The sequence below is a fragment of the Rhinopithecus bieti genome, unplaced genomic scaffold (genome assembly GCF_001698545.2).
Source record: "Rhinopithecus bieti isolate Rb0 unplaced genomic scaffold, ASM169854v2 scaffold_4101, whole genome shotgun sequence".
Taxonomy (NCBI): Eukaryota; Metazoa; Chordata; class Mammalia; order Primates; family Cercopithecidae; genus Rhinopithecus; species Rhinopithecus bieti.
This window is the reverse complement of record NW_016804458.1, coordinates 1755046-1767549: the sequence shown is the minus strand read 5'-3', so window position 1 is coordinate 1767549 and position 12504 is coordinate 1755046. Positions and strand designations below refer to the sequence as shown.

At 37.4% G+C, this 12504-nt stretch overlaps 1 protein-coding gene across 2 annotated transcripts in view; it reads right to left on the bottom strand.

Annotated features, from left to right (window-relative positions):
- NME7 (NME/NM23 family member 7) overlaps positions 1-12504 on the bottom strand; it is a 222994-nt gene that overhangs the window by 32745 nt on the left and 177745 nt on the right. For both annotated transcript variants that reach the window (XM_017868462.1, XM_017868461.1), the window contains exon 11: positions 5339-5446. In XM_017868462.1, the coding sequence (XP_017723951.1) occupies positions 5339-5446 (108 nt within the window). The remainder of the gene's footprint in view (positions 1-5338; positions 5447-12504) is intronic.

The window sequence follows — 12504 nt, the reverse complement described above, 5'->3', positions numbered from 1 at the left end:
ATAAATAATAAATAAATAAATAAATAAATTAGAATCTCTGGGAATGAGTCTGGACATCAGTATTTAAAAAACTGGTTAGGTGATTCTGATGTGCAACCAACGCTAGGAAACACTGTTACAGAGTCTTCATCATCACCAGAGAAAAAAGGTGACACACTTTTTCACTGAGTGCAAAAAACGTAATTTATTTAACTAAACCCTGCCTTTCTTTCAAAAATCACTTATTGAAGAGCTTTTATATGCCAGGCAAGAAAAAAATCTCTTCCCTATGTGTATTCACAGTCTCACACGAGCAAACAGACACTGCTGTAATAGTATAACAATAATAACTACTACCATTTGTTGAGCAATCACTATTTGCTAGGCACAATGCTATTTGATAGGGCAGGTACTGTTATCTTCGTTTTACAGAGTGAGGAAACCTATGCACAGTGAGATGAGTAACTTGCCCAGGTGTACAGAGCTATTTTGACTCTTGGCTACACCACTATAGTATAGGAGAGCAAAGTGCTGTGAAAACACACATACGGACTGATGCAGACTATGGGTGCCATAGAAGGTTTCTTAGAGGAGGGAAGGTGGGATGTATCTGTAAATATGCATATTATTTCCATTGTTAATGATCACAAATACTCTGTCCATGAACATCTGTGCAGGTAACTTTCCATTTTGTAGTCCTGCTGCCACTCTCTTCCTTTGCTTAGATTCTAAGAAGTAGAATTCTGGGACAAAAGTTATAGAAATACTCCAAGGCTTTCAATATGTTATGCCCATAGTTGTCACCAGCTTTATGAGGGTATCTACTTTACTATAGCATTGCCAGCAGTGGGCATTGTTACTTCAAAAATTCTTTGCCATTAGTAGAAAACTGGTATTTGATTACTCAGCTGAACATTTTTCCATCAATGCTGTCTTTAACACATAAATATAAGATCTTTATAGTTACAACCAGCAGAGTATAAGAGAACATTAACGGTGAAAGAACATTCTAGAATGTCTCATATTATAAATACCATAATTTATTCCTATAATCACAAAATTGACTGGGTCACAATTAGCAATATTCAAAGAAAACAAATTTTGGTATTCATGCTAAGATCTTTGACCTCTCAAACTTACTATGAATTCTAGGAGTACAGCAGAAATGAGTTGTTTGATCCTATCACAATCCAGCAAGTAAAACATGTTCTATAACTGTTTGCTATAAAAATAAATAAATAAATAAATAAAATAATGGATAATGACAAAATATAAACTGAAGCCATACTTTTTGAGAGAAGTAGCATGTTCCCCTCTTTCTCTTCTGGCCATATAAATAGGATAACAATATATTCCAGTTTGCATGTTACAGTTTTGGTTTATACCTCTTGTCCTAACATCTCTTCTGATTAGAGCTGCCTTTTGAAGTGTGTTTAATTGGGCAATAAATTTTATGGTCACTCTGCATCTACAGGATGTCCCCCTAATGAAGAGCTGATCTTAGGAACAAAGTGCTCACTGATCAGACAACTTGTCTTTGTGTCACTCGGATTTTCACTTTGAAGACCTATAGCCAGATACCTCATTTGGCTTTTATGTATTTTCATAGTATTTTATCATCTGAAGCCAAATAATAATCTGAAAGTAGTTAATTGATAAGGGCATCTTTGACTATATCAGCCCTCTTCATTTCATTTTATTGATAAAAGAAGTGAGGCATGGAAAGAAAATGTGGCTTATCCAAGCTCACATCAAGTAAAATAATCAGCCATATGAGAGGAAGCTACTGAAGCTCTAACTTCTGATTTTTGATTAATTATCTAAACCACACAGTCATTAGTATGCAATGAAATCTCCAGTGTAGTTAGATCAGAAAAATTTCAATCATTTAGTAAATGGCTTTGCAAACTACAGGCAGTAATAATCTATTTCAAACGATATGAGCAAAATCACAGGCATACCTTAGATAATGCTTTTCCTTTTCTTTCTTTTCCCTCAGTCCCCTTGGATAATATTTTAATGGGTATACATTTCATAGTTAATAATATTTCAGTCTCATTGAGTAAAAGTCTCTGTTCAAACCTAGTTGACAGGTTTAAGCTATCAGAAGGTGAGGAAATACTTATTTATAAAATAAGTGTAAATTTTAAATAAACATTTATCTTTTGGTTATTAAAAAATAAAGCTTGTTACATTTTTACATTTCACAAGTATGTCTAAATTTCATACAAAGATGCACAATAGATAAGGTTTTACAAATATCTTGGATTATATCAGGAAATCTTAATGGAGCTAATGAAGTCACTTCCTATAACAACAACAAAGAAATATGGGGGTAAATTTAATAGACTATGACTGAGAACCATATGAAAAAAAGTGACTCTACTACTTGCATAAAAGGAGAGGCATACCATATATGAAGTTGGAGAACCTCACTATTACAGATATGACATTTCCATATAATTTATGAACATATTGTAACGTCACTCAAGATCCCATTTGCATTTTGTAGGGGTGGAGTAAAGACCTCGGTAAAAAATCATTTAAAGTTCATTCGGAGGTTGGCTGGGCGTGGTGGCTCATGCCTGTAATCCCAGCACTTTGGGAGGTGGGTGGATTGCCTGAGGTCAGGAGACCTCAGGCGAAACCTCATCTCTACTAGAAGTACAAAAAACACCTCATCTCTACTAGAAGTACAAAAAATTAGCTGGGCGTGGTGCACGCACCTGTCATCCCAGCTATGCAGGAGGCTGAGGCTGGAGAAATGCTTGAATTCAGGAGGCGGAGGTTGCAGTGAGCCAAAATCGCACCACTGAACTGCAGCCTGGGTGACAGAGCGAGACTCCCTCTCAAAAAATAAATAAATAAATAGAGAAAATAAAGTTCATTTGGAGGAATACATTTTAGGGACTAACCAAGAACACTTTTGTAAAGTATAAATAAGCTATAATAATAAAAACAGTATTTTGCTGGCACAGATCAATGGAATAAAATAGGAAGTTCAGAAACAGGCAAGGATGTATATAAGTATTCAATAAATGAGAAAGAACAATGAAAGGATGGAAGGATTTAACCCATTTAGCCATGGATTTAGCCATTTAGATAAAATGTTTATTATTAATAACAATATTGTGATAGCTGGCTAAATCCATACCTCACACTATATGCCTAATAAATTCCAGGTGGATTGAACATTTCAATGTATGAAAATGAAAACAAAATATTTGGGGAAGGCTTTTCTATGTACAACTTCCAGGACATAATTTTTTTTAAGACTAATAGATTTGTTCACATAAAACATAATACTCATTAAAATAAATGTGTATTAAGGATATCAGCCATTTTTCTGTCATTTATAGTATAATCACTTACATTTATTTCTTTTAAATTTCATTTAGCTTATTTTGACACAAAATTTTAAAATCTATAAGAAGTTAAAAAAATAAAATTTGTATTTACAGTTTCCTTCTTGGATTTTGGTCTAGAAATGACTTTCTTAACCCTAAACCAGACCTATTTTCACTTATATTTTCTCAGAATTCTTTCATTGTTTCATATTTTATGTTAATTTAAAATATGAGAGATAAATATGGCTGTCTCATATTAGTTGTCTGGCTTAGGGATGTTACTTAACCTCTCTGAGTCTCGATTTCAGTTTCCTAAAAAAACAGATATAACAAATACCAGCCTATTGGAATTGCTATGGCAATGAAAAGAAATCATTTATACAACACGTGTCATGGTAGAATCTGGTTAATAAAGGTGACCAAAATGTTAGCTATCACTTTTAGTGCTATTGTTACAGTCAGTAGCTAGTCGGGTATGAGCAGGGCAGGAAAGGGCTCCCACACCTCACACCAGGAGTATCGGGAGACCATCAGGAGATGGTCAGGTGGTTGTTAACTATCTGTCTGAAGTAATAATTGGTCACAGCTGGCACCAGGGAAAGGCGGTCTCCTAGTAGATCGAAAACAACTAAAACTGGTGACGAGTGGCTTCCCAATAAGATCTCAGGAGTTGGGCAAGTGGTCAGAAGTAATGCAAGACCTTGGAGGTATGCCATCATATGAAAACCCCAAGGCAAAAGGTCAAGCCATACACTTGTCTTTCAAGTCACCTGCTTGGCCCTCTTCCAAGTGTACTTTTCTTTCTTTTGTTCCTGCTGTAAAGCTTTTAAGTAAACTTTCACTGCTGCTCTAAAACTTGCCTCAGTCTCGCCTTTTGCCTTATGCTTCCTCGGTTGGATTCTTTCTTCTGAAGAGGCAAGTACTGAGGTTGCTGCAGACCCCTATGAATTTGCCATGGGTAACACTATCACACTGTATATTAGACTCCTCCCCCGCCCTTTTAGAGGCAAAGTCTCACTATGATGTCCAGGGTGGAGTGCAAGGGCTATTCACAAATGCAATCATAGCAAACCATGGCCTTGAACTCCTGGCCTCAAGCAATCCTCCCACTTAAGCCTCCCAAGTAGCTGGGACTCCAGGTGCATGCCACTGAGCCTGGCTGGACTTCTTAATTTCATTGGAAAACAGTTGACCCTTGAACAGTGTGGAGGTATGGGGTACCTATCCCCTGCACAGTGGAAAAATCTACGTATAACTTTTCATTCCCCAAGAGCTTAACTACTAATGCTGTTGACCAGGAGCTTCACTATTAACAAAAAGTTGATTAACACGTAAATAGACTAGTATATACCTATATGTTACGCATTCATAATATACATATTTTTTCTTTTATTTTTGATATTTCTAGGCTACAAAGTTCACCCTAGAGTTTTTTCAAATTGTCACAAATCTCCAAAAAACTTTCTAATATATTTATTGAACAAATGAAAATATAAGTGGACCAGCACAGTTCAAACGTTGTTCAAGGGTCAACTGTATGTATTTTCATGACTAGCAATTTATGGTGATGGCACAGTCATCTGATGTAAAAACAAGTTTCACACCATTTAATTATTTTAAAATCATAATGTATGCCAACCAGAAAAAATATCTAAATTCTTTGAAGGCTATACAGCATACTACAAATTGGTCTTTGAAAGCCGCAGTCCAAAATCATCAGGTGGCCAAGGAACAGTCATCCAAGGGGAACATTACACACCGGGACCTGTCAGTGGGTGGGGGACTGGGGGAGGGATAACATTAGGAGAAATACCTAATGTAGGTGATGGGTTGATGCGTGCAGCAAACCACCAAGGCACGTGTATACCTATGTAACAAAACTGCACTTTCTGCACATGTAACCTATAACTTAAAGTAAAATAATAAAACAAAAAGTTTTCTTACACATCAGAACTTCTGAGATAATTTATGAGATTGAAATATAAATAGGATGTTTACCTTCGTTATCTTACCTCTAATAGGCCATCCTCTGGCAGATCAGTACAGTGAACAGCATTCTGGATCTTAGTTTTACCAAAGATTGCTCTGAGAGTTCCAGGGCGTAAATGCCGGGCAATTTCCTATTAAACATACATTCACATATAGATTAAAGTTAGTCATATGGTATAAATAAGAAAAACACTAGTTATATGTAACACTAACTTATTTGTGAAATACATGTTATATATAGACAGTGCTTATAAGAGTTTTTCTGTGGCCCAATGTAAAGTCTGCTTTCATCTACATTGGGGAAAAAAAAAATTGCATTTCTTTTTATCAGTAGATTTTGGGAATCACACAAAATGTGAAGCTAGTTCATTACTGTGAGAGACTTGTATTTTATAAAGAAGTAGAGATCTTAACAACTTTGATTTAAAATGAACTAATTTGATGCTATCGATTTCAAAATATTTTTTAAAAATGTTAGCTGTATCAACTTAGTAGTAGTTCATCTTTAGGGGGAAAAATATGGTCACAAATAGCCCTGAATTTAATGAGGGTTAGAGAGAGGCAAGGGAATGATAATGATGTACAAAAAAATTTAAACTGAGTAAGGCAGGAAGAGAGGACCTAGGGGATAAAGAGGTAATCGACAATGAAAAGGTGGATCAATGAATTTGAGCTCCTAATGGTATGAGATAATTATTGAGATCAGTATGTTAGAGGAAGAGAGCTGGAAAGTTAAAAGATACTTGAGATTGAGATTACTGTGGGTGAGAGGAGATAGGGCTACAGTGATTGATAATGATCAGTTTTAAGGCATAACCATGGCTAAGGTTAGTTTGAGGGCAAGAATGTTAGAAGAAAGAAGAGCAACATACTGAGAGGCCAAGTTAGTAAGTGGATCATCTCTATGAAAGTGGAAATCAGAAAGAATCATGACAGGTATAGCTTAGGGTGCAAAGATTCAGAGCAGCATTCACATTTATGGTTCCATCACTTAACGATGTTTTAAAGGCGTGCATTTATTTAATTACCTAAGTTTTATGTGCCAGGTTTCCAACAAATGTCAGCTATAAATGTATTATGTTTAGGAAAAACATTTTGATAAAGCAGAACATAAGGATGTCTTCATATTTCATATTTATTACTTTCATTCTGTTCTCCATAATTTTTCTAGCAAGTAAGTATCCAATATTAAAAACCTACTCAGCTGGGCATGGTGGCCCACACCTGTAATCCCAACACTTTTAGAGGCAGAGGTGAGTGAATCATTTGTGGTCAGGAGTTCGAGACTAGCCTGGCTAACATGGTGAAGCCCTGTCTCAACATGGTGAAACCCTGTCTCCACAAAAATTAGTTGGGCGTGGTGGTGTGTGCCTGTAATCCCAGATACTCAGGAGGCTCAGGCAGGAGAATTACCTGAACTTGGGAGATGGAGGTTGCAGTGAGCCGAGACTATGCATTGCACTCCAGCTTGGGCGACACATCAGACTCCATCTCAAAAAACAAACAGAAGACTTACTCTGTTTATATAATGGGAAGCTGTCATTTTGTGACATAAGATGTAATTTATGAAATTGTGAAAGGTGAGTACTCATGTTCTTTTTCTTATTTCCGGTCAGAGAATAAAACACTTTTAAATTACTCAGTTTCAGTAAACTATTTTATTAGAACCTATTCTCTCTCAAATTTAGTTTGATGGCCAGGCTCATGCCTATAATTGGCACCTTGGGAGGAGTTTGAGAGCAGCCTTGGCAACACAGAGAGACCCTGTCACTACAAAAAATACAAAAATTAGCCGGGTGTAGTGCGCACCCCTGTAGTCCCAGCTACTTGGGAAGCTGAGTGGGAGGATGGCTTGAGCTTGTGAGGTCGAGGCTACAGTGAGCCAAGATAATGCCACTGCACTCCAGCCTGGGTGACAGAGCAGGACCCTGTCTCAAAAAAAAAGAAAATTTTATTTAACTTGCACTACATTCATTAAAATATTACTTTCATGTAAGTGTCTGCTACATGCACAGCACTTGGAATCTGAAGAGGTTCATGTGTATTGGCCTAGCGCGGTGGCTCATGCCTGTAATCCCAGCACTTTGGGAGGCCGAGACGACGGGTAGATCACCTGAGGTCAGGAGTTAGAGACCAGCCTGATCAACATGGTGAAACCCTGTTTCTATTAAAAATGCAAAAATTAGCTGAGCATGGTGGCACGTACCTGTAGTCTCAGCTACTTGGGGGGCTGAGGCAGAAGAACGGCTTGAACACGGGGGGCGGAGGATGCAGTGAGCCAAGATTGCGCCACTGCACTCTAGCCTGGGTGAAAGAGCGAGATTCTATCTCAACAACAACAACAACAACAACAAAACAGAGAGAGAGATTCGTGTGTGTATGTGTGTGTGTGTGTGTGTGAATATAAATAGGATTGGTTGGTGGTTCCTGGGGTGGTTGTTAATATCTACTCATATTGTATTATGGTCAGAAAATAAGGTCTCTTCCATCTGTCTTTGAAGGAATTTTGTATCCCAACACATAATGAATGTTAGTGAGTATCACACTGTGTTTAAAAACATTGTCACAGGTTGCATTCCCTGGGAAACCAACTCTGAAGTGGAGACACATTTGCAAAAAGTTTGCTGGTTGTGGCCTTAGGATCTACACTTGTGGGGAAGTGAGGAAAAGAGGATGGCCTCAGACAATCCTACACAGAGCTCTGGAGCTGCAACGGCCCTTCAGAGTTGTCCTCAATGGAGACAAAGGGGTCAGGCCTTTATCCCCCAAACTGTTAAATTACTAGATGTGGGTCACTCCAGGGAAGGGGACATGACCTTGGGCAAAGTGACTTTCTTCAGCAGAGGGCAATTCCTGGAGAGATTTTATAGATTACTGTCAGCTCCTGCCACTCCCAGCAAGAATGAGCATTTCAGTTCTAAAGGGCAGAGGGACATCTGAGTGGCTCTCCACAGAACCAGTATGCACATTTGTACACACACACATATATATATGGCACTTTAGACTACTGCAATCTGATTACCATTCCCTTTAGGTAACTATTTTTGTTTTTCTTTCTGAAAGGTTTTGCACTATATCTTTAACTAGGCCTTTGTCATTTACCAGTCACTCTGTTCCATACTCAATGGTCCAATTTAATCTAAGATATACATCTTCAGTCAGCTTCTACTATTTATTATCTTCTCCTCCATTTTATCTCTTCTTGCCTTTATTTCTATAAGAAAGATGTTGAAATGTCTTAACTCTCCTTTCTCTTTTACAGTTTCCATGTAATTATCTTTTCGTGTTATACTCTCGGAGAATAACTCCATTTGATCTGCTGCCTCACTAACTTGCTTTTAAACTGGGCCCACCGTGCTATTTTATTTATTTACTGTGTATTTTAAAAACCTTAACAAATTGGTTTTTAATTTCCAATATCTATATTTTTTTTTCCATGGATCCAATATTCTCTTAAGACTTTCTGAGGAAACCGACTCTTCTAGTTTATAGTCTGTTTTTGTTAGCTCTATTAATTTGCTTTGTTTAGGTTTAGGTTCTGTTGGTTGAGTTTTGTGTCTTCTTTATGATATTCATAAACTTTAAATGGTTGGTAATTCCTGGCTGTTTTTTTGAGTTCTCTATTTGCTTGGCATAGATGCCAGGGACATGCTGCTAGATAAGGTATTCTGGTTGCCTTCCTTTCAGAAGGGGGTGCTACCATTTTTCCTGAGTGTCATTAGCTGTCTTCCCATTGCTCTGCCTCTTTAGCTCAAGCCCCACATTCAGTGCCTGAGGCTGTGGCTAAAAGTATCAACTGCCTTCTGCTCAACACAAGCAAGCAAATGTGAAGGCGTTGATTTACTCTGCTGCTCTTCATGCAGCCCTCCAACTAACCACCCTGCTTATGGCCCCATGCCCTTCCTCAGCCTTGCATCCATATGTCTGATGTGCAGCCCACCCAGTACCCCTACCCCTTCTGGAGCAGTTCTCTCCTGCATGTTTTAGCATGTAGGTTTTCCTCAACAATCCAATCCTATCTGCTTTGAGTCTTTTGAAGTTTATGGCCTGTAACAAAACTAAAAAAAAAAAAACAAACAAACAAACAAAAAAAAAACCAAACCCACAAAAACATATATATGTGTATGGGTGGGGGGGTTGGGTACTCTTCCTTGTTTTCCAGCATCACTGGAGATTTAGTCTTTAAAGTAACACATAGTGAAACAGTATCTCCTGTAAATTCCTGTAAGGACACGGGAAGCAAGGGGATGGTGGGCACATATGGTCTTCTGCCATCTTCATGACGCTTCATCTTACTGACTGACATTCTCTATTTCTCCAACACAACAAACCATCTTTAATTCATTTTTCATGCTGCTATAATCTTGTACCTAAATGCCAATATGATCATGTTATTTACTTGCTCAAAAAATCTTTGAAGGCTCATAATTGCCTAAGGCCAAATGTCTAAACTCCTTAATGTGGCATTCAAGGTCCTCCCCACACTTGCCTAAATCTACCTCACTCACACCTGCCCTGAAAGTTTACACATCCCAGTGAAAACACTGTTTCTTCTATAAAAGCAAATTAAGCCTTCCCAATCAGAGTAATCCTTCCTTCTTCAATGTTCCTACAGCAGTTTACACTTCCAATATAGGCCTTCTTGACTTGCAATTTATATAGTTGTTTTGTGAACCTATTTTACTAAGATCCCATTAGATTTCAATCCCTGAACACAATATAAAACTTCCCTTATATTCTGTATCTTACTAATGAACACACAGTAAATGTTTGGTAAATATTTGCTGACTGACATAAAATGACAGTACTTCTATTCAGAGTGTCAGGATGGAGTAGCAAGTAAGAGCGGGGGCTGTGGAAAAAGGCTCTCCGGATTTGAATTTTGCCTCTGCCACTTAACAGTTGTGTGACCACACCACACTATTTAACCTCTCTGTGATGTTCTTATTTGTAAGACAAGGATAAAATAAATCTGTCTTAAGGAGATTAAGACAATTCTTAAAGAGACAAAAAGGTATATTTTGGTAAATATCAAAGATAATCTAACCAAGTATTATATTATCTTTAAATAGATATATAGCATCTCTTAAGAGTTGTAATCATCATAGCTTTAGAACAAAAGTATACGTTTAGATTAGATCATAATCTAATTATGGCCTATTATTATCCATTAATAAACCTCAGAAAACATGAAGTATTTTACTGATATAAAATGTTTTATTTAGGTAAATGATAATGAAACCTAAAGATATAAAACAATAGGCATTTTCTGCATAGCTGCCCTTAAAATCTAGGCTTTCATTTTAGATCCTCTTTAAAAGGTATTGATAAATTAATTTTAGTTTTGGCTAGTATAAAATGTCACATATGCTTATAAAGTAAAAAATACTGAAATACTAAAACTACAAAAATAATAAAAAATACCAAAAGTGAGAGTGAAATAGTAACAGCATTTCCCGCCTCCATTTCCTGATGGATTGCCCCTAATTTTTCTAACAGATTTACATTCCTCTTGCTGCTTAAACTCTGGTGAAGACCATACTACCACTCATAATCCCCCTCCCTTCAAGGAGCAGAAACAATTATCAGATCATAAAAGCAACACAAAGTACCAACATATGATTTCATCTAATACCATAAATAATTCTTAAAAAGTTATTGCAGTATTTATAAACAATAGGTTATGCTGAGAAAATCAGACTCATGAAAGAGCAACACTTATTTGTACTTGAAGGGTCAGCAGTCTTTCAAATCCCACAAAATTCCAGGCATATTCATCCTCCCCTAAAACCTTGCATGCTGAGTACCATCAAGTCAAATGCTTGGCTATGTTACAGTTCATCGTAAGTACTAAAAATTCTGCTCAGGTAATCCTGCTGTGGGAGGAAGAATTCTGACTTATACAATGACCTCTAAATCTAAGACATCAAAAAAGTGCATCAAATATAGAATAGTGATTGGCAAAATATTGAAAATAAAGAAGATAATATTTATTTAATTATTCTATGGCTGTGTTATCATAAAGAATATCACTGTTTATTGAATAATAGGTCTATCAGATTGATAAAATATGTCTGGACAAAGAATAACTTACTTCAATAATAAAGCCACTCAGTTTCAGTTCTAAACAATATAGAAGAGATATCTAAGAACGAAAATGCCCTTCCCTTTAAGAAACAAATTAAACTAGAAGAAGATTTATGAAATTTACTAATTACAGAAAAAAGATCAACTATAGAATATATTCAGATACAGTCATGCATTGCTTAACAACAGGGATATATTCTAAGAAATGCATCATGAGGTGATTTCCTCATTGTGTGAACATCATAGAGTGTACTTACATAAGCCTAGATGATATAGCCTACTACACATCTAGGCTATATAATTTGCTACTAGGCTACAAACTTGTATAGCATGTTGCTATACGGAATACTGTAGGCAACTGTAACACAATGATAAATATTTGTGTATCTACACATATCTAAACAGTAAATGTACACTAAAAGTATGGTAAAAAATGATGTAGACCTGTAGAGGGCACTTACCATGAATGGAGCTTGTAGGACTGGCAGTTGTTCTAGGTGAGTTAGTGAGTGAGTGTGAGCGCCTAGGACATTACTGTACACTACTGCAGACTTTATAAAACACTGTACACTTGAGCTACACTAAATTTATAAAAATATTTTTATTTCTTCAAAAATAAATTAACCTTAGCTTACTGTAACTATTTCACTTTATAAAATTCTAAGTACTTTGGGAGCAAGATGGCCGAATAGGAACAGCTCCAGTCTCCAACTCCCAGCGCGAGCGACACAGAAGACCGGTGATTTCTGCATCTTCAACTGAGGTACTGGGGTCATCGCACTAGGGAGTGCCAGACAATCGGTGCTGGTCAGCTGCTGCAGCCTGACCAGCGAGAGCTGAAGCAGGGCGAGGCATCGCCTCACCTAGGAAGTGCAAGGGGGAAGGGAATCCCTTTTCCTAGCCAGGGGAACTGAGACACACAACACCTGGAAAATCGGGTAACTCCCACCCCAATACCGCGCTTTAAGCAAACGGGCACACAAGAATATATCCCTCACCTGGCTGGGAGGGTCCCACGCCCACGGAGCCTCCCTCATTGTTAACACAGCAGCCTGCGGCGAACTAACCGCAAGGCAGCAGCGAGGCTGGGGGAGGGGCGCCC